Source organism: Chlorocebus sabaeus, chromosome 22, assembly GCF_047675955.1.
Source record: "Chlorocebus sabaeus isolate Y175 chromosome 22, mChlSab1.0.hap1, whole genome shotgun sequence".
NCBI lineage: Eukaryota > Metazoa > Chordata > Mammalia > Primates > Cercopithecidae > Chlorocebus > Chlorocebus sabaeus.
Window position 1 is genome coordinate 82,099,456 of NC_132925.1, and position 23,444 is coordinate 82,122,899.

The following is a 23,444-nucleotide window of genomic DNA, read 5'->3' on the forward strand; positions in this document are numbered from 1 at the left end:
CTACCAAGCCTGGCTAATTTTTTTGCATTTTTAGTAGAGACGGGGTTTCACCATGTTGGTCAGGCTAGTCTTGAACTCCTGATCTGATGATCCGCCTGCATCGGCCTCCCAAAGTGGGCGCCTGAGCCACCGCGCCCAGCCTACGCTTTCATAATTTAATACCTTATAATAATTATGAACAGTGTCATTCCACGAATAATTTATTTCCTGGTCGTTGACTGCGAAAGAGGTTGACAAAGATTCATAAACAACTGCTTCAGTCCTAAAGACGTTTCAGACAAGGCCAGGGCCGGCTTCACAATCCGAGACAAGCGGCGGCGTGACGTCCCCACGTCCGGTCCGGCCCGGGAGGATCTGCGCAGAGCCGCGCTCCCAGGGTCACGTGAGTCGCAGCCCCGCCCGGACTGAGTGTGTCCCCAGCGGCTGCGGCAGCGGCGTCTGCGCCTGCGCCTGCGGGGAGGCAAGCGCGCTCTGCGGCGCGGTCCGCGGTGGAGGCGGCGCGAACGGCCAGGGGGCGGCGGATGGCTTTGAGGGGCCCTGCGGGCTTGGGGCCCGGCTCTCGAAGGCCGTTGGACGAGGCAGTGACAGGGGCCGTAGGGCGCGAGGCGCCGGCCCTTCTGGCGGCGGGAGGCGCGCCAGAGGACGATGAAGAGGACGATGGCCGTGGCCGGGGCCTGCTGCGCTGGGACGGCTTCTCCGCCTGGCTGCACTGCGTGTGTGTGGTGGGCTTCGACCTGGAGCTGGGCCAGGCCGTGGAGGTGAGGCCCGGCCCCGCCCTGTCTCCGCGCTCCGCCCCTGCGCCTGGGCGGCTGCAGCAAAGCCAGGCGCCCGCGGGCTGGCCGGCCTGGACCCCATCCGCCGCGCATCCGGGCGTGGCCAGTCTCCCCTCCGGCGCTCTTTCGGGCTGCGGCCCTACGGCACTTCCCGTGGGAGGATCTTGGGCTGCGGCTAGGGGTGAAAAGTTCTCTCTTAGGCCCTTCCTAAATACTTGTTGATGTTCATCCTATTATTTCTTTCTTTCTTTTAAACCCAGAGCCACAGAACTAACTAAAAGGGTTAGTAGCACCCACCCGAGGAAGCCTGCAGGCAGGATGTTTGGTACTTTTTCAAGAACAATGCTCCATAACTAATGATGAACTCGAATAGCGGAACTTGCACAACCAACTTTTAAGGCTCAGGTTGTTTTGGTCATTTGTAGTAATTCATAGAGCTTTTCCCTCAGCCTGAGCCGATATACTTATCTCAGCATACGTTTTCTCCCGTTCCTCCTTTTGTGCCTCATTTCTGGTTGGTTGGTTGGTTTGTTTTTTGAGACGGGGTTTTGCTGCTGTTGCCCAGGCTGGAGTGCAATGGCGCGATCTCGGCTCACCACAACCTCTGAATCCCGGGTTCAGGCGATTCTCCCGCCTCAGCCTCCCGAGTAGCTGGGATTACAGGCATGCGCCACCACACCCAGCTAATTTTGTATTTTTGGTAGAGACGGGGTTTCTCCATTTTGGTCAGGCTGGTCTCGAACTCCTGACTCAGTTGGTCTGCCCCCCTCGACCTCCCAAAGTGCTGGGATTACAGGCGTGAGCCATCGTGCCGGGCTTCATTTCTGTTATTTTTTTAATGTTGCCTCTGGAACAGTTGGTGTGAAACTAATGTCAAGATGAATATAGGGAAAATCATTTGCTTGTGAATCAGTCAACTTTTCCATTCTTATTTATGGCCCCTTATCGAAAGACTTTAGAAACATCTATTCTTGACTTCGTTTAAGGTCTTTTTAGTATAAGGAATTGCTTGTTTTCATGTGTCCAAGAAAATCGTTATCAGAAGGGCGTTTGTTTAGATGTTTTTGTTTTTGTTTTTGGTATTGGTGACAGATTTCTATCTCATTCTGACTGTAGTGGCCTGGTTGACTAAGAAAACTGGCTGGGGTGGTTTTTCTTAATGCGAAGCCACTGCTTTCGTATTCGGCCTGCCTTCTGGGTGTTTTAGTATAACACAGTTCAACATTAAGTTTCCACTAAGAACCAAGCATTATGTTAGTTGCGGAGCATACAAATAGGGTGTGCTCTAACCTGTATTTGTAGATTGAGGCAATAATTTAGAGAACCAAGAATTAATCATAGTAGCTGATAAGGCCAAATGCAGTCCCTGGCACCTAGTGGCATTCTGTAAATACTTTTGATAGAATGGGTGAATATGTGAGCAATTCTTTTACCTTATTAAAGTAAGAAAAACAGTTCCCAAAGATTTTGAATAAAAGATTTATAAGCCATTTATTATTCACTTTGCCATGTTAACCTGAAGTTATATGTACAGCAAGATACAATTTAACCAGAAAGCTTAAGAATGGGTTGTTGTAGTTGTGTTTTTAAGCTAAAGGAGATCCTTTTGGATTCTTATTATTTGGGACATTCTTTATGAATATTTTTGACCAGATAGACAGAAAACATAGGGCTGCAAAAATGTGAATTATTAAAGGACTTATTTTGAATTTCATTTTCCATAATGTATGCCACTGTATAGAGTTTTTTTTAGGTCAGGAGTTCTTAACCTTTTGCTTCCTGGATCTTTTAAAAATACAAACATTGTGAACTTTGCACTGGGAAAAGGCTGAGTAAACGAAATGATGTATGTGGTTCCATGGACTGTCTGGGTTTATCCATGGACCTTCTGTTCCATTGTACCCACATTAAGAATCACTGGTTTTAGAAGGTGTAGGATGAGGGTGGGGAAGATTCTCTAATAAAGGAAGGTCGAGGCTGCAGTGAGCCATATTCGTGCCACTGCACTCAAGCCTGGGTGACAGATCGAGACACTGTCCCCCAAAAAACCCCTAACAAAACCCAGACTGTAAAGCTGGGCTGCCTAGGTTTGAATCCAGGTGACTTTGGGCGAGTTACTTAGCTTGTTTGAGTTTCACATTCTTCTTTGTAACAGGATAACAATACCTATATCATGGCATTGTTGTGAGGATTAGGTAATTTAATGTTTGTAAAACATTTGGAGCAGTTCCTGGGACACAGTAAGATGTATTTAAGGCTTCATTTGAGAAGCATTGATTTTCTAGAAATTTCCTTCTTTTTTTTTTTTTTTTTTGAGATGGAGTCTCACCCTGTCACCCAGGCTGGAGGGCAATGGCACAATCTTGGCTTACTGCAACCTCCGCCTCCCGTGTTGAAATGACTCTCTTTTTTTTTTTTGTTTTTTGTTTTTTGTTTTTTGTTTTTTTGAGACGGAGTCTTGCTCTGTCGCCCAGGCTGGAGTGCAGTGGCGCGATCTCGGCTCACTGCAAGCTCCGCCCCCGGGTTCACGCCATTCTCCTGCCTCGGCCTCCCAAGTAGCTGGGACTACAGGCGCCCACCACCACGCCCGGCTAGTTTTTTGTATTTTTTTTAGAGACGGGGTTTCACGGTGTTAGCCAGGATGGTCTCGATCTCCTGACCTTGTGATCCGCCCGCCTCGGCCTCCCAAAGTGCTGGGATTACAGGCTTGAGCCACTGCGCCCGGCCGAAATGACTCTCTTGCCTCCACCTCCTGAGTAGCTGGGTTTACGGGAACCTGCCATCATGCCTGGCTAAGTTTTATTTTTTATTTTTATTTTTTTGAGACAGAGTCTTGCTCTGTCGCCCAGGCTGGAGTGCAGTGGCCGGATCTCGGCTCACTGCAAGCTCCGCCTCCCGGGTTCACGCCATTCTCCTGCCTCAGCCTCCTGAGTAGCTGGGACTACAGGCGCCCGCCACCTGGCCTGGCTAGTTTTTTGTATTTTTTTAGTAGAGACGGGGTTTCATCGGGTTAGCCAGGATGGTCTCGATCTCCTGACCTCGCGATCCGCCCGTCTCGGCCTCCCTAAGTGCTGGGATTACAGGCTTGAGCCACCGCGCCTGGCCTGAAATTTCCTTTTTAAGTGAAGAGAACCCCTGACTTTTGCTTTGGGAAGTTGGGCCTCAGTTTTCTCACTTGTAAAATGAAATTGAGGTACTAGAATCAATACCTTTTTTTAGTAGGGAACTTTGTTCCCTGTGTAAATAGATATCTAATCTGGAACCTTAATGACTAATCTTGTTGAAATGGGGCTTATGTGTGTATCTTTGTCTACAACAGAAACTAATTTAAGCTACCTCAAGCAGTAAAGGGGAACTTACTGTAAGGACACAGAGCTTAAATACCTGTTTCCAGCTATTTAAGACGTAAACATAGTGGGGCTTCAGAAAATGGCTAGAGTTCAGAATCAGGGAGTCCTCTTGGTTTTGCTCTTTTTTGTGTGTGCAGATCTTGCTTATATTTCATGCTCTCTGCAAACTGCCTTCTTCCCCTTCTCTGATTTTTTTTTTTTTTTTAAGGCGGAGTCTAACTTTGTCCCCCAGCCTGGAGTGCAGTGGCGTAATTTCGGCTCACTGCAACCTCCACCTTCCAGGTTCAAGTGATTCTCCTGCCTCAGCCTCCCAAGTAGCTGGGACTACAGGCGCATGCCACCACACCCAGCTAATTTTTTTTTTTTTTAGTAGAGACAGGATTTCACCATGTTGGCCTGGCTGGTCTTGAACTCCTGACCTCGGTGACAACCCTGCCTCAGCCTCCCAAAGTGCTGGGATTACAGGAGTGAGCCACCGTGCCTGGCTTTTTTTTTTTTTTTTTTCCTTAGAGACATGGTCTGGCTCAGACTGGAGTGCAGTGGCATGATCATAACTTACTACAGCCTCAAACTCCTAAACTCGAGGGATCCTCCTGAGTATCTAGGACTACAGGCATGCACCGCTACACCCAGCTATTTTTAAATTTTTTTGTGGAGACGAGGTCTTGCTATTTTGCCCAGACTGGTCTCAAACTTCTGGCCTCAAATTATCCTGCTGCCTCTGCCTTCCAAAGTGCTGGGATTATAGATGTGAGCCACCAGGCCCAGTCCTTCTCTGATCTTTAAGATGAGAAGTTAACGTTTTTAGCCACTTCAGTGAATAAAGTGAATCTTTAACTCTCTTCCAAAGCCAGAGGGAGATAATCTGGCCTGGTTTGGGGCAGTTTCCCATTCTGATACAGTTGGCTAAAGCTCTGAATAGAAGGGGGAGTGTTTCACCTTGCATAAAATGTCTTTTAAGGCCCTGTCCTAAGTGAAAGGGGTTAAGGAGGTCTTTGAGCTAGAAAGTAACTGAACAAGGTGTTGACTACAGGGGGTGTGCTGAGCTGCTTTTCACCTGAAGTGGCTGTGGAGGCATTACCACAGAATCAAAGTGTCCTCTGGAACAAGGTTTGAAACCTCCTGAGTTTGATATACTGTACCTCACTTTTAGCTTTGAAATTACCAATATTTAGTAAAGCCTTAATTATCTGAATACAGAATTACCTTATTTATTCAAGGTTTTTTTTTTTTTCCTGAGTGAATAATAACATACTCATTGCTGAAAACTTGGCAAGTAAAGAAATTATAAACATTAGGCCAGGCGTGGCGGCTCACGCCTGTAATCCCAGCACTTTGGGAGGCCAAGGCAGGCAGATCGCGAGGTCAAGAGATCGAGACCATCCTGGCCAACGTGGTGAAACACCGTCTCTACTAAAAATACAAAAATCAGCTCGGCGTAGTGGCATATGCCTGTAGTCCCAGCTACTTAGGAGGCTGAGGCAGGAGAATCGCTTGAACCTGGAAGGTGGAGGTTGCAATGAGATCGCACCGCTGCACTCCTGCCTGGCAATAGAGTGAGACTTTGTCTCAAAAAAAAAAAAAAAAAAAGACAAGAAATTATAAACACTAGAAAATATCACTCTTAATTCTACTAAGAGGCAACTGCTATTAATATTTGGCATTTTTGTTAATGCTTTTTTTCTTTATATAATTTTGTATCTGTCAAGGATTAATTTGATTGTTAGGAACAGAAACCTCAAATAAACTTAAGTAAAGGGACAGTGATTATAAGGATTCCAGGCAGTCTTTTGGAATCCAAGTGTGTGGGAAGCAGGGATGAACTTGTGGGATTTGGAAAGCCCCAGGCTTTTGTCTTTGTCTCTGGAGCTGTGTTTTTTTTTTTTTTTCTGTCTTTGCTCTTTGCATGTCTTTTCCATTCTCCATGCTGAAGCTGGTTTGTGCTGCAGTGGCCTCAGCTTCTGCTCCCTCATTACTCTGCTTGACTTTGGGTTTCCATGGTACTGATTTTAGCCAAACTCTTTTTCTGGAATGAGGCTGAAGCTTAATACTGGAGTATCTGATTGGCTCAGCATGGGAAAGGTGTCCCATTTTGTTCACTTGTGGTTAGGAGACAAGGTTTCGGTAGCAGTAGCAGTCACTTAGGCTCACCCCTGCAATAGGAGGGACACTTCCAAAGCATAGTCGGGGCAGCAGTCTCCTAAACATGTCTACTGAGAGTCTGCTTTTATTCATAAATATTCTCATAAACAGTTTGTGAGATCATTAGACTCTTCATAAGCCAAGTACGGTGGCTCATGCCTGTGATACCAGCACTTTGGGAGGCAGAGGCGGGTGGATCACTTGAAGTCAGGAGTTCAAGACCACTGTAGCCAACATGTCTCTACTTAAAAAATACAAAAATTAGCCAGCTTGGTGGCACATTCCTGTAATCCCAGCTACTCGGGAGACTGAGGCAGGAGAATCACTTGAACCTGGGAGACAGAGGTTGCAGTGAACTGAGATTGTACTCCTGCCTGGGCAACAGAGCAAGACTTTGTCTCAAAAAAAAAAAAACGCCAAAAACCAAAAAGCTCTTCATAAATATGATTTTACAAAGCAGACGTTCTTTTCTTTTCTTCTTTTTTTTTTTTGAGATGGTCTTACTCTGTCACCCAGGCTGGAGTGCAGTGATGCAATCATGGCTTACTGAAGCCTTGAACTCCCGGCGCAGGTGATCCTTCTGTCTCACCTTCCCCGGTAGCTGATACTGCAGGCATATGCTTATGCACCAGACTAATTTTTAAATTTTTTTTGGAGATGGGGTCTTGCTTTGTTGTCCAGACTGGTCTCAAATTCCTGGCTTCAAAGGATCCTCCTGCCTCCACCTCCTAAAGTGCTAGCATTACAGGTGTGAGCCACTGCACCTGGCTGTCAGCCTGTCCTTTGAAACTTTGAAGCCAGATACTCATTTTTCTCTAGCTATTGAAGTCTTAGAGGGCATAGTCTTCCAATAGAAGGCTGTTTCATCTACAATGAAAATCTGTTATTTGGTGTAGCCACCTTCATCATTTCTCTTAGATTTTCTGGATGACGTGCTGCAGCTGTCCTTGCAGCTTCACCTTGCACTTTTATGTTATGGAGACAGCTTCTTTCCTTAAACCTCATGAACCAACTTTGGCTAGCTTCCAACTTTTCTTCTGCAGATTCCTCACCTCTCCCAGCCATAACAGAATTGAAGAACAGAATTGAAAAGAGTTAGGCTCTTGTTCTGAATTAGGCTTCTGGCTTAGGGAATGTTGTAGCTGGTTTGCTCTTCTATCCAGACCACTCAGACTTTCTCCACATCAGCAGTAAGGCTGTTTCACTTTCTTCTTCATGTGTTCACTGGAGTAGCACTTTTAATTTCCTTCAAGAACTTTTCCTTTGGCTGGGTGTGGTGGCTCAGGCCTGTAATCTCATCATTTTGGGAGGCTGAGGCAGTAGGATTCCTTGAGCCCAGGAGTTCGAAACCAGACTGGGCAACATTGTGAGATCTTGTTGCATAAAAAAAAGAAAGAAAAAAAGAACTTTTCCTTTGCATTCATAAGTTGGCTCTTTGGTCCAAGAGGCCTAGCTTTTGGCCTATCTCAGCTTTTGACATGCCTACCTCATTAAACTTAAATCGTTTCTAGCTTTTGATTTAAAGTGAGAGATATGTGACTCATCCTTTTACTTGAGCACTTAGAGGCCATTATAGAGTTATTCATTGCCCCAATTGCAATATTGTTGTATCTTACGGAATAGGGAGGCCTGAAGAGAGGGAGACAGATGGGGTAATGGCTGGTCAGTGGAACTGTGAGAATTACATGTATTTATTGATTAAATTTGCCATCTTATATGGGCATGGTTTGTGGTGCCCCAAAACAATTACAATAGTAACATCAAAGATAACTTATCACAGACCACTGTAACAGATACGATAGTAACAAAAAAGGTTGAAATAATGTGAGAATTTCCAAAATGTAACACAGAGACACAAAGTGAACACATTGTTGGAAAAATGATGCTGATAAACTTGCTTAATGTAGGCTTGCCACAAACCTGTAATTTGTAGGAACTAGTAACTGCAAAGCACAATAAAATGATGCACAATAAAACAAGGTATGCCTATATTAATAAAAGGAGAAGGAGGAGTGGTATTGGAAGGCAACAAGCGTTTACTGCCTTACCTGAGAGCAGTTATAATCTTATGTAATCAAAGATTTATTTTGAAATATTTCTAAGCTTGGGTTTTAGGATATAAACTTTAGTAACTTTGAGCTCGTTGAGAGCCAAGGGTATATGTGCTTAAAAATTCTACACCATTATGTAACTTTGAAATAAAGGATTATGTTCTGTTTTACCTGGGATATGGAAATATCTGTTAATGCTTATTGAAAATAAGGCTAAACATTTATATCTTGGTAAATTTAAGCTAGTTTTGTATCATTGGGATTCTATTTGAGTTATTTTGTTTTTCTTATTATAAGAATCATCTGGAGCATTTATTACGTATGAGGATTCTGGGGCTCACCCATCTGCTTAATCAGAATCAGTTCCAGATGATCATTATGTGTAGGCATGTTTGGAGTATGTTTTTGAATTTTCTCTTTACATATGCTTTTCTGTTTTTCTTGTAAACCAGCTGTTGTCAAAATGTGGTCTGAGGACTTCTGGGCATCTCTGAGACCATTTCAGGAGATTTGTAGGATATTTTCTTTTCTTTTCTTTTCTTTTCTTTTCTTTTTTTTTTTTGAGACAGAGTCTCGCTCTATTGCTCAGGCTGGAGTGCAGTGGCCCGATCTCGGCTCACTGCAACTCTGCCTCCCGGATTCAAGCAATTCTCCTGCCTCAGCCTCCTGAGTAGCTGGGATTACAGGCGCCTGCCATCACGCCTGGCTAATTTTTGTATTTTTAGTAGAGACGGGGTTTCACCATGTTGGTCAGGCTGGTCTCAAACTCCTGACCTCGTGATCCACCCGCCTCGGCCTCCCAAAGTGCTGGGATTATAGGCGTGAGCCACTGCGCCCGGCCAGGATGTTTTCAAACTATGTGTGGCTTTTCTTCATGTTCTTCAACCAGAACGACATATTGTAATAGAATGAACATAGAATGATTCTGCTAAGAGCAAACATTAAAGAAAAACAAATTTTTTAAAAAAAGAATGAACGTCGAAGCAGATATGAGAATCTAGTTATTTCTATTAAATCAGACATTAAAGATATTTGCAAACGTGTAAACGGTGCCATCTCAGTAAAGTTTTTGTTTTATTTAGGAATACAGGTGGTTTTTTCCTAAACATTCAAAATCTGAAACGCTCCAAAACCTGAAACTCTCTGAGTACTGATGTGATACTTAAAGGAAATGCTCATTGGAGCATTTTGGATTTCAGGTTGTTGGATTTGGGATGTCCAACTGAGTGAGTATAATTCAAATATTCTAGAATCTGAAAAGATCTGAAATCCAAAACACTTCTGATCCCACCAAGCATTTTGGATAAGGAATACTCAACCTGAATATAGTTACTTTTCATGAAAATTGAATATGTTAATAAGTAATAGGTTATTATTTTAAAATAACAATTTTTTTAAATGATCACTTTTAGTTTCTACAGTGGTGAGTGTTGATAGACGTAACCCATATAAACAAGAGTTCTAGGCCGGACATGGTGGCTCACGCCTGTAATCCCAGCTCTTTAGGAGGCTGAGGCGGGTGGATCTCCTGAGGTCAGGAGTTCATGACTAGCTTGGCCAACATGGTGAAACCCATCTGTACTAAAAATACCAAAAAAAAATTAGCCGGGCGTGATGGCGCATACATGTAATCCCAGCTACTCGGGAGGCTGAGGCAGGAGAATCACTTGAACTGGGGAGGTGGAGGTTGCAGTGAGCTGAGACTGTGCCATTGCACTCCAGCCTAGGCAACAAGAATGAAACTCTGTCTCAAAAAATGAAAAGAAATACCAACAGGAGTTCTTTGGGAGCCTCAATACATTTTATGAGTATAAAGGGATGTTGGAAACAAAAAGTTTGACAGTTGCAGTTTTACACTTTCTGGCTTGAGATGCTTTGATTAGTTGACTTGTGGGAGGTAGGCTAAAGTAGTAAAGTGAATTGTAAAGTCAGACCAGGGCTGGCATCCTGGTTTGAGTACTTACTAGATGTATTATTTTGATGAAGTCACTCACTCTGTATGCTTCATCTCCTCTGGTATAAACAGGAACCAACTTCACAGAGTTCCCATAAGAGTTAAATCAAGTGTGCGAGGCGCTAAGCACAGTGCCTGGCACGCATCAGGGGCTCAGCAACTTCAGGCTCTGTTGTGGTTGACAGGCTTTGAAGGTTGTGGATTCGCACAGAAGATGCAAAACTATGAGCCCAGTTGTTTCTTTGATTGTTCTATGACTTTAAACAGAAAATTTACTTTAAAGAGAAACTTTATTTGTATATCTCGTTTCTTTCTTTTTTTTTTTTTTTTGAGACAGTGTCTCACTTTGTTGCCCAGGCTGGAGTGCAGTGGTGTGTGATCATGACTCACTGCAGTCTTGAACTCTTGGGTTCAAGTGATCCTCCCACCTCAGTTTCACAAGTAACTGGTACTCCAGGTGTGTGCCACCATGCCCAAATAAATTGTTTTATTTTTGTGTCACCCAGTGTGATCTTGAACTCCTGGGCTCAAGGGATCCTCCTGCCTCCACCTCCCAGTGTTGAGATCCCAGGCGTGAGCCATTTTACTCAGCCTCATTTATTCCTTTCCGTCACTCTAATTATTAAGTAATATATAGATTTTATTTATTTATTTGCGACAGGATCATGCTCTGTCACCAGGCTACAGTGCACTACAGCCTGGACCTCCCAGGCTTAAGCAGTTCTCTCACCTCAGCCTGTCAAGTAGCTGGACTATAGCCTGGCTACTTTTTTATTTTTTGTTTTTTTGTAGAGACAGGGTTTTGCTGTGTTGCCCAGACTGGTCTTGAACTCCTGGCCTCAAGTGATCTGCCTGCCTCAGCCTCCCACAGTCCACGTGCCTTAGTCTCCCAAAGTGCTAGGATTATAGGCATGAGCCACCATGCCCAGCTTTAGACTTTTTTTTTTGAAACAGTCTCGCTTTGTCACCCAGGCTAGAGTGCAGTGGCACAATCTCAGCTCACTGCAACCTCTGTCTCCCGAGTTCCAGCGATTCTCCTGCCTCAACCTCCTGAATAGCTGGGATTACAGGCACGTGGCACTGCACCCAGCTAATTTTTGTATTTTTAGTAGAGGCAGCGTTTCATCATATTGGTCAGGCTGGTGTCAAACTCCTGACCTCATGATCTGCCCACCTCAGCCTCACGAAGTGCTGGAATTACAGGCGTGAGCCACCGTGCCTGGCCCATAAACTCTTTTTTGAGATGGAGTCTTACCCTGTCACCCAGGCTGGAGTGCAGTGGCACAATCTTGGCTCACTGCAACCTCTGCCTCCTGGGTTCAAGCAATTCTCTGCCTCAGCCTCCTGAGTAGCTGGGATTACAGGTGCCCACTACCACGCCCGGTTAATTTTTGTATTTTTAGTAGAAATGGGGTTTTACCATCTTGGCCAGGCTGGTCTTAAACTCCTAACCTCGTGATTCCCCCCTCCGCCTCCCAAAGTGCTGAGATTATAGGCATGAGCCACCGTGCCCAGCTAAACTCTTTTTAAATAAGGGAACTGAAACTTAAAAGAGGTAACTTGCCCCATATCACTTGCTTAGTAAGCCAGGATTTGAACCCCGGTCCTTTTGATTCTGAAGCCTAATTTCCCCCCACTATACTGTGTTATCCTGGGTACAAAATTAAGCTACTTTTGTTTACTGTTTAGGGGAAACTGAAGCAAAGAAGACGTGAAATACCAGTGGTAGCTTGAACTAAAATTCTTAAATTCTCGGTAGTAGTAGTTTGCCTCATTTCTCAAAGTGTTCCTGTTTACATGCTAATATTAAATGTAATAATAGTACCTAGGGCTATTTTGTGAGTTGTATGAACTGCTTTTAGCATTTTTGTGATCTTTTAGTTGGCAGAATGCTTTACGATCCTGTGAAATGCACAGTAGACACTTGCTTCTGTTTGGACGAAAGAATAACTGAACTCAGACCAGTGTGACCTATGTCAATGACATAAAGTTAGATTTCCTGAATGTAGGTATTCTGAATGAAAGCAGTTTACAACCATGGGCAGATGAAGTGAGATGATAATTTTAATAGTTCTCGTTTCTAGTGTATTGTGAGGATTGATTGATACAACACAGTGCCTGGCACAAGGAAAACACTTGATAAAGTTGGCAATTGTAATTATTTATTGAGTTTTTCTGAAATAATGAAATAGGTACTCTTTTGGTCTAGCTTATTTCAATTCTCTCTGTATTACTCATTTAGTGAATTCCTGCCTAAGCTTAGAGTCCTTTATAAGTAATACAGGATCAGTATGAGGGTAGCATCACTAAATTTTTGTTGGTACCTATTATAGTAGGAGCACTGGGATTGTTTGCATAGGCCATAATAAGCACCTAACATGCACAAAGTTTTCTGTTATGTTAATCAGTAGATGAAGACATAAGAATCCTTGCTCTCCAGAATTTAACTGAAGAGACAAGTTGGCCAGGTGTGCTGGCTCATGCCTATAGGCCTAGCACTTTGGGAGACTGAGGTGGGTGGATCACTTGAGTTCAGGAGTCCGAGACCAGCCTGGTCAACATGACGAAACTCCGTCTCTACTAAAAATACAAAAAAATTAGCCGGGTGGGGTGGTGCACACTTGGAATCCTAGTTACTTGAGTGGCTGAGGCAGGAGAATCGCTTGAACTTGGGAGGCGGAGGTTGCAATAAGCTGAGATCGTGCCACTGCTCTCCAGCCTAGGTGACAAAGCCAGACTCTATCTCAAAAACAAAACAAAACAAAAAACAAACTATATAGTCAGTGGTCCAGAGAGTAAGTGAAATTTTCTGGTGGAAGGTGAAAATTGATTTGAACCTTTAGGGCTGCGTAATTTAAAATTTCAGCTTATATAATTAAAAAATTATACACAATATTTATTGAGGAAAAATTACAGAAATTACAAAAAGAGGCAATAGGAATCACTTTCCCCTGCTGGATGGAATTTGATAGGCAGATAAATGGTGAATCAGTTCCTAAGTGTGAGCAAGGGAAGAAGCAGGAAAGTTCAAAGCATCTTTAGAATTAATGAATAGATTATGTACTGAAATATTATGATCTTCAAGATCTTAAGGAAAAAAGCAGTGTGTAAAGCAGTGAGAACAAAACAGAATGTAATTTTTTTTTTTTTTTTTTTTTTGAGATGGAGTCTCACTCTTGTTGCCGAGGCTGGAGTGCAATGGCGCAATCTTGGCTCACCAAAACCTCCGCCTCCTGGGTTCAAGCAATTCTCCTGCCTCAGCCTCCTGCAGAATATAATTTATGTTAAGGAAAAGTACATACATAATTTTTCTTTGAAAGATACATAGGAAATTGTTTAACAATGGTTATTGAAGGAAGGAAACCTCAAGCTCAATGGGAGAGAGACTATAATTATGATTTTATGCCTTTTTAAGGTTTGAATTATTGTGTCTACGTTTCTGTTTTTAAAAATTCAGGTATTCACATATAAAATTCACACTTTTAAAGTGTATAATTCATTGGTTTTGAGTTTTTCACAAGATGTGCAACTAACACTACTATCGAATTGCAGGACATTTTTCTTCACCCCAAAAAAACGCATACCCATTCCCCTTTTTCCCTGGCGCCTGGCAGCCCCTAATAAGCTTCTGTCAGTATGCTTTTCATGGGAGTGGAATCATATACCTTTGCCCATGTCGTAGTATGTATATATACTTTATTCCTCTTTATGGTTGAATAATATACCTTTGTATGTATATATCACATCTTGTTTATTCATGATTTAATGAAAATTTGGATTTTTTTTTTTAACAGGGTCTTGCTCTATTGCCCAGGCTGGAGCATAATAGCGTGATCATAGTTCACTGTGGCATTGACCGCCTGGGCTCAAGCAACCCTCCTGCCTCAGCCTTCTGAGTAGCTGGGACTACAAGTGCCTGCCACCATGCCTGGCTAATTTTTTTTTTTTTTTTTTTTTAGATGGAGTCTCGCTCTGTTGCCCAGGCTGGAGTGCAGTGGCGCGATCTCGGCTCACTGCAAGCTCTGCCTCCCAGGTTCACGCCATTCTCCTGCCTCAGCCTCCCGAGTAGCTGGGACTACAGGCACCCACCACCACGCCTGGCTAATTTTTATATTTTTAGTAGAGATGGGTTTCACTGTGTTAGCCAGGGTAGTCTCAATTTCCTGACCTCATGATCCGCCTGCCTTAGCCTCCCAAAGTGCTAGGATTACAAGTGTGAGCCACTGTGGCCTGGCTAATTTTTTAACTTTTTTGAGGAGACAGAGTCTCACTATGTTGTCCAGGCTTGTTTTTACTTTTTGGCTGTTATGAATATTGCTACTATGAAAATTTGTGTACCAGTTTTTGTGTGAACATGGATATATACCTAGCATTGAAATTGCAGGGCTAGGCCGGGCGCGGTGGCTCAAGCCTGTAATCCCAGCACTTTGGGAGGCCAAGGCGGGCGGATCACGAGGTCAGGAGATCGAGACCATCCTGGCTAACACGGTGAAACCCCGTCTCCACTAAAAAATACAAAAAATTAGCTGGGCGAAGTGGTGGGCGCCTGTAGTCCCAGCTACTCGGGAGGCTGAGGCAGGAGAATGGCGTGAACCCGGGAGGCGGAGGTTGCAGTGAGCTGAGATCTGGCCACTGCACTCCAGCCTGGGCGACAGAGCGAGACTCCGTCTCGGGGGAAAAAAAAAAAAAAAAAAAAAGAAATTGCAGGGCTATACTGTAACTCTATGTTGTAACTTCTTGAGAAACTGCCAAACTGTTTTCCACTACTGATACATGAGGGTTCCAATTTCTCTGCATCTTTGCCAACTCTTGTTATTGTCTGTCCTTTTGATTACAGGTGTCCTAGTGGGTATAGCCGTGTCTTATTGTGATTTTATTTGCATTTCCCTAATAACTAATGCTAAACAGTGTTTTTTCATGTGCTTATTGGCCATTTTCATTTTTATTTTTTGAAGAAGTGTCTATTCACATTTGTGCCCATTTTAAAATTGGGTTATTTGTCTTCTTATTGTTATATTGTAGGAGTTCTTTATGTATTTTATATACCAGACCCTTATTAGTTATATTGTGTTTTAGCCTGTCCAGTCTTCTTACAAAATATCACAAACTGGGCAGCTTATAAACAATGTGTTTATTTCTCATAGCTCTGGAGGCTCGGAAGTCCAAGATCAAGGTACTGGCTGATGTGGGGTTTGGTGAGGGTACTTTTTCTGATGCATAGATGGCACCTTTTGGCAGTGTCTTTGCATGGTGGAGAGCTAGCTCTCGGGTCTCTTTTGTAAGAGCATTAATCCCAATCATGAGGGCTCTGCCCTCACGACCTGATCACCTCCCAAAGGTTTCACCTCCTAATACCACTATCACCTTAGGGTTTTTGTTGTTATTGAAACAAGGTTTTAAATTTTGATGATATCCAATTTATTTATGTTTCGTTTTGTTGTTTGTGATTTTGGTGTCATATCTAAGAAACCATTGCCTAATTCAAGGTTGTGAAGATTTATTACTATGTTTTCTTCTAAGAGTTACATAGATTTAGCTCTTACATTTAGGCCTTTGATCCACTTTGAACTCAAAGTTGACTATTGTATATGCTGTGAATTAGAGCTTTTTTTTGTTTTTTAACTTTATTTTGAGATTAGGTAAGAGTTATAAAAGTAACTTACTCAACTTCATCTGAAGTTAACTTTTGTGCTTCGAAGAACACATAGTCCATTGTTCCCACTACTGCTGCTGCTGCTCTTCTAACAGGTCTAGTTTCTCACAAATTTCTGTCCATAATCCTGCTCAGCACCCTGTACCATCTCTATATCTCATCTTTACTCCAGAGCTGCTGTTAGGCTGTCTGTTGCATTTGTAATTCCTGTAGCTCCTCACCAGTAGTGGCTGAGCTCCCGCCTTCCCAGCCTGTATTTTTGACTCATTCAAGGTTAAAAATTCTCCAGCAGCTTCTTAAATGTAGCCCACAATCCCTACATAGTCTTCTCTCTCCTTACTTCTTCAGGCTCACCTTGCCCCACTCCATCAGTGAGCAACAATGGACCATTGATGTGGAAGGTACACCCTCATGTTATGGAAGCAGAAACTGAGGCATAGACTGGCTAATGATTTCCCACAAGGACACATCTAATTAGGACCAAAACATGGTTTTGGTACCAGTTCAGTACTTTCCATCCTTCCCCACTGCCTCTTAAGAGTTTGAAGATGCAGAGCTGTATTCATTTATTTTTGCCCAAAGTCAAGGTGAGTAAATGTGAATTTTAAAGACAATTTGGGCTTTAAAGAAAAAATTGAAGTGAAGAAGAGATGACAGGAAGAAACTGAAGATTTGGCTTAAGCTGGTAGAATGAGAAGTAACAACAACAATGAAAAAGAAGGCCAAATGCTAATATTTTGTCTGTTGCCTTCTGTGAGGGCAGGTGGGAATATCTAGTTAACCGTGTTTCCTAGAAGCTAGAAAGGTAAAACAGTAGGATCTTTGCATATGGCAACCATACCAGTGCATCCTGTTTTCATATATTTGTCTCGTCTTCCCACAAACCATCTGTATTAGTCTGCTATGGCTACTATAACAAAATACCAGACTAAGTGTCTTTTTGTTTTGTTTTATTTTTGTTTTGAGACAGGGTCTTACTCTGTTCCCCAGGGTGGAGTGCGGTGGCACCATGTGGGCTCACTGCAACCTCTACCTCATGGGTTCAAGCCATACTCGTGCCTCAGCTTCCTGAGTAGCTGTGATTACAGGTGTGTGCCACCATGCCCAGCTAATTTTTGTAATTTTAGTAGAGACAGGGTTTTGCCATGTTGGCCAGACTGGTCACTGCTGGCCTCAAGTAATCTACCTGCCTCAGTCTCCCAAAGTGCTGGGATTACAGGCAAAAGCCACTGCGTACCTGGCTTGGATGTCTTAAATAACAGAAATCTATTTCTCTTGGTTCTGGAGGCTGGGGGAAGTTTAAAATCAAGGTGCTTACCAATTTTGTTCCTGGTGAGGGTCGTCTTCCTGGCTTGCAGATGTCTGTGTCCTTGCTATGTCCTCACATGGTAGAGAGAAAGAGAGAGAGAGATGTCTTGTGTTTCCTCTTATAAGGGCACTAATGCCATCATATGAGCTCTACACTCCTGACCTAATTACCTCCCAAAGGCCCTGTCTCTAAATATGATTGGAGGTTAGAGCTTTTATGTGAATTTTTGGGGGATTCAGTCCATAGCACCATCTAACTGGACTAGATATCTCTGGATTTGAGCCCCAACTGTATTTCTTATCCCCCCAATTGCCTGGAAAAAAAATTCTCATCTTAAACCATTTTCATTCTCTTTGTAGAAACCAACGACCATTTTATCCTCCCTCTGAGGGCAATTCAGTGTGTGAGGTGCTCTTTATGGGTCTTGAAGAATGCGTTTCTCAGAAGAAAATAGTAGCTGTTTATCAAGGCATTTACATGCTGGGAGAATCTCCTATTGATTTCTGATAAGCTGTAGAGATATCTTTGTTAAAATTTAAACGTCTATATTCTATAAATCTATATTTGTCTTGGAAAAAGTACCAGGAGAAATCATCCTATGAATGCCGAAAGAACTTGGTATTTAGTCTAAGTGGTTTATAACAGAAAGTCCTTTTTTTTAAAAAAGGGAGTCATTTCCTTTAGGAATGCCTAAATGAGATGTGTTGAACTGGTTTGATGAGATATTGTGATGAATTAGTGATTTTGACAAAAATGGCTCAGTAGTTCAGCATTTAGCTGGTTGGATATTAAAGATGATATAACAGCTTATGAAGAATAGGATATAATTAACTCTTACCAAGTACTTCTATTTAGGAACTGAGAAGGATTATATTAATCACAACTGGTAGGGGAAAGAGTCAAACTTCCCATAGATGCAGTCTGATACAAAGCCAGGAAGAATGTTGAGATCTAGTGAATTAAGATATAGTAGTGCTTTCTGCTGTCAAGGAAAAAAAGCAACCATGATTCTTTCTGTTAAAAGTGACAGGAAGACCGGACATGGTAGCCTGTAATTGCAGCAATTTGGGAGGTGGAGGCAGGAGGATCGTTTGAGGCCAGGAGTTTGAGACCAGCCTGGGCAACATGGCAGGACTCCATCTCTACAGAAAATTTAAAAATTAGCCAGGTGTGGTGGTGCATGCCTGTAGTCCCAGCTACTGAGGTGGCTAAGGTGGGAGGATCACTTGAGCCCTGGAGATTGAGGCTGGGGTGAGCCACAATTGTGCCACTGCACTCTGGCCTTGGTGACAGAATGAGACTCTGGAGACTCTGTCTCAAAAGAAGAAAAGACGACAAAGGTAGCCCAAACTGGCATAAGAAAACAAAGTTTATTGATTCATGTTATTGCAAAGTTCACAGGTAAGCCTGACTCAAGGTACAATTGAATTTATAGTTGAAATAATGTAAGGACTTGGTTTCTTTCCATCTTCCTGCTGTCTTTCACTGTAGAGAATTGATTAAAATGATAGGACATAGGAATAGCAGGTGGAATTTATTAGAAGGTACTATTAGAGCCTTACATATCAATGGGAAATAGTTTTTTGTTTGAGCAAATAGTGTTGGGAAAGTTGACAATTTTAAAAATAACAGTTTGAGGCTGGGCACGGTGGCTCATGCCTGTAATTCCAGCACTTTGGGAGGCCAACGCGGGTAGGATCACTTGAGGTCTGGTGTTTGAGACCAGCCTAGCCAACATGGTGAAACCCTGTCTCTATTAAAAATACAAAAATTAACTGGTCATGGTGGCACACACCTGTAATCCCAGCTACTTGGGTGGCTGAGGCACAAGAATCGCTTGAACTGGGAGGCAGAGGTCCAGTGAGCTGAGATCACGCCATTGCACTCCAGCCTGGGTGACAGAGTAAGACTCTGTCTCAAAAATAAATAAATAAATAAATAAAAATTAAAAAATAGCAGTTTGAGCTATAGCTCAGAATTTAAGAAAAAGCCCATAAATATTAGAAGAAAATATGCAAAAACTTAATTCATTGTTGTTTTCTAAGTTTCAGTCATTCCTTGTCATATTATTTGTACTATTAATATTTTTCTTTAACTAGATTCTTCACATCCCTCTGCCCCCTTTTTTTACTTAGCTATATCTTAAGCATTTGTATCCATGGTATATTGATTTTGAGTGTTAGGTCTTTTTTCCTAATACACATTAAATTAAGTGTGGTGCATATAACTATTACAATTTTAAAAGGGCTGTGCACCATGTAGTATCTCCTCTGGCATGTGTGCCATGCTTTTACACGTTAAATTAAGTGTGGTGCATATAACTATTACAATTTTAAAAGGGCTGTGCACCATGTAATATCTCCTCTGGCATGTGTGCCATGCTTTTACACATTAAATTAAGTGTGGTGCATATAACTAATTCAATTTTAAAATGGCTGTGCACCATGTAATATCTCCTCTGGCATGTGTGCCATGCTTTTACACATTAAATTAAGTGTGGTGCATATAACTATTACAATTTTAAAAGGGCTGTGCACCATGTAATATCTCCTCTGGCATGTGTGCCATGCTTTTACACATTAAATTAAGTGTGGTGCATATAACTATTACAATTTTAAAAGGGCTGTGCACCATGTAATATCTTCTCTGGCATGTGTGCCATGCTTTTGGAAACAAGGATTTAACTGTTAAAAGATTAGAGAAGGACTTTTTCTAAGTCATCTTGTAACAAGAGAAGGATTTTTTTTATTTTTTATTTTTTTAAGCAATCTTATTCTTTTGCCCAGGCTGAAGGGCAGTGGCATGATTTCGGCTCACTGCAACCTCCGCCTCCCAGGTTCAAGCGATCCTTGTGCCTCAGCGTCCCATGTAGCTAGGATTACAAGCGCCCACCACCACGCCCGGCTAAGTTTTTTGTATTTTTAGTAGAGATATGGTTTCACCATGTTAGCCGGGCTAGTCTCAAACTCCTGGCCTTAAGTGATCAGCCCACCCTGGCCTCCCAAAATGTTAGGATTACAGGTGTGAGCTGTGGTACCTGGCCAAGAAGGACTTTTTTTTTTTTTTTTTTTTTTTTTTGAGAGAGAGGGTCTCACCCTGTCACCCAGGCTGGAGTGAAGTGGCATGATCTTGGCTCGTTGCACCCTCTATGTGCTGGGGCAGGGGCCTGACTCTCCTAAGACAGCCATTGGTACAACCAGGTGGCCTTTAAGGCACCTCTGGTATCCTGTTTGAAATCACTGGCCTTTGATAATTGGTGGCATGAGAGAGGCATTACTACCAATGCACACAGGTTGCCTTCTGTGATTAACGTATAGTGCCAGTTGACTGGTCAAGTATTGAGAGTGTAATTTTTGTCACTTTCATCAATGTAATGTTCATCTCCTAAGGAGGTCAGGTTGGTTATAACAGAGCTTGGTTGGCTTGTAGAGTGTGTGCCCTTGGGTGTGTTGTTTACTAGTATTTGTTCTGGTAGTAGCTGATCTGACCTAGCCCTGCTTCCTTGCAGGGGCTCTGGGGCGGGAGTTTCCTCAGAAGGTGGCTCTAGTCACTGCAGACACTAAAATAACCTAAGAAAATGCATAATAATCCTTTAAAGGGACAGAGAGAATTAGGATAGCCTTTATTGTAGAGATGGTCCTTGAGGTTTCTTAAAGTGCAGATAATTATTTTTCCTTTTCATTTTTCTTTTACTAGTAACTAAGTAGTTAGGATGTGTATTACTTGTTGAAGTCAGTTGAAAATTATTATTTCTTGAAGGAGACGCCAGCTGAAAGATTATCTTCTCTGTACATTATAGGCTACCAAAGAAAAGACTCAGTAAGCTTTGAGTTATTAGTCAGTTGGTAAATAGTTCTTGATAACTTAACGATTTTACCAATCTTTTGGAGATAACTTTAAACCAAAAACTTTTTTTACGTAATGTAAATATTACTCACTGCTCCCAGCTTTCCCCTTTGTTTCATTATTAAAGTTTGTGAACTGTTTGTTTTTTTGTCTTTTAACTTTTATTTTAGGTTTCTAGGTACATGTGAAAGTTTGTTACATATGTAAACTCATGTACCGGGGGTTTGCTGTGCAGATTATTTAATCACCCAGGTGTTAAGCCCAGTCCCCAATAGTTATCTTTTCTGCTCCTCTCCCTCCTCCCACCCTCCACCCTCAAGTAGGCCCAGTGTCTGTTGTTTCCTTCTTTGTGTTCATAAAGTCTCATTATTTAGCTCCTCCCACTTATGAGAGAGCGTATGCAGTATTTGGTTTTCTGTTCCTGCATTAGTTAGCTGAGAATAATAGCCTCCAGCTCCATCCATGTTCCCATAAAAGACATGATCCCATTCTTTTTTTATGGCTGCATGGTATTTCATGGTATATATGTACCACATTTTCTTTATCCAATCTGTCATTGATGGACATTTAGTTTGATTTAATGTCTTTGCTATTGTGAATAGTGGTGTAGAACTATTTATTTATTTATTTATTTATTTATTTATTTATTTATTGAGATAGAGTCTTGCTCTATAGCCCAGGCTGGAGTGCAGTGGCACGATCTTGGGCCCACTACTACCTCCACCTCCCGGGTCCTGGTTCAAGCAATTCTCCTGCTTCAGCCTCCCGAATAGCTGGGATTACAGGCATGTGCCGCCATGCCCAGCTAATTTTTGTATTTTTAGTAGAGATGGGGTTTTACCGTGTTGGCCAGGCTGGTCTTGAACTCCTGACCTCGGCGTGATCCACCTGCCTCGGCCTCCGAATATTTTTTTTTTTTTTTTTGAGACGAAGTCTTGCTCTGTCACCCAGGCTGGAGTGCAGTGGCGCGATCTCGGCTCACTGCAACCTCCGCCTCCCAGGTTCATGCCATTCTCCTGCCTCAGCCTCCCCATCAGCTGGGGCTACAGGCGAACACCACCATGCCCGGCTAATTTTTTTGCATTTTCAGTAGAGACGGGGTTTCACCGTGTTAGCCAGGATGGTCTCGATCTCCTGCCATTGTGATCCACCCGCCTCAGCCTCCCAAAGTGCTGGGGTTACAGGTGTGAGCCACTGCGCCTGGCTGGCCTCCCAGTATTTTTTAAAAAATATTCTTGACTGGGCGCGGTGGCTCATGCCTGAAATCCCGCACTTTGGGAGGCCAAGGCAGGTGGGTCACCTGAGGTCAGGAGTTCAAGACCACCCTGACCAACATGGTGAAATCCCCGTCTCTACTAAACTTACAAAATTGGCCGGGTGTGGTGGCACATTCCTGTAATTCCAGCTACTCAGGAGGCTGAGGCAGGAGGATTGCTTGAACCCGGGAGATGGAAGAATCACTTGAACCTGGGAGGTGGTGGTTACAGTGAGCTAAGATTGTACCATTACACTCCAGCCTGGGCAACAAGAGTGAAAGTCTTTCTCAAAAACAAACAAAAAAACCACAAAAAATTCTTCATTATTGTGGATATATAATACTTGCACATATATATGGGGTACATGTGATACTTTGATACAGACATGCAATGTATAATGATCAAATCAGAGTTATTGGGATATCCATCCCCTCAAGCATTTATCATTTCTTTGTGTTAGGAACATTCCAGTTCTACTCTTTAGTGATTTTGAAATATACGATAAATTATTTTTAACTATGGTTGTCCTATTGTGCTACCAAACACTACCTTCGGTCTAACTTTTGTGCTAATTTTTGTACCCCTTAACCATGCTTTCTTTATTCCGCCTCTCAAACCCTTACTACCCTTCCCAGCCTCTGGTAACTTACCATCATTATTCTACTTTCTATCTATGTGAGTTCCTCTTTTTAGCCCTTACATATGAGTGAGAACATGTGATACTTGTCTGTCTGTGCCTGGTTTATTTCACTTAACATAATGTCCTCCAGTTCTACCCATGGTGTTGCACATGACAGGATTTCATTCTTTTTTTTTTTTTTCCTTTTTCTTTTTCTTTTTTCTTTCTTTCTTTCTTTCTTTTTTTTTTTTACTCTGTCGCCCAGGCTGGAGTGCAGTGGCGTAATCTGAGCTCACTGCAACCTCTGTCTCCTGGGTTCAAGTGATTCTCATGTCTCAGGCTCCCAAGTAGCTGGGATTACAGGCATGAGCCACCACACCCAGCGAATTTTTGTATTGTAGTAGAGATGGGATTTCATCATGTTGACCAGGCTGGTATTGACCTCTGCATGTCTCGGCCTCCCAAAGTGCTGGGATTACAGATATGAGCCA

General features: G+C 42.7%; 1 protein-coding gene across 1 annotated transcript in view; it reads left to right on the forward strand.

Annotated features, from left to right (window-relative positions):
- Window positions 1–406: 406 nt before the first annotated feature.
- Window positions 407–23,444, forward strand: part of DENND6A (DENN domain containing 6A) — a 62,862-nt gene continuing 39,824 nt past the window's right edge. The window contains exon 1 of the mRNA XM_073009599.1: window positions 407–758. Within this exon, the coding sequence (XP_072865700.1) occupies window positions 522–758 (237 nt within the window). The 5' untranslated portion in view covers window positions 407–521. The remainder of the gene's footprint in view (window positions 759–23,444) is intronic.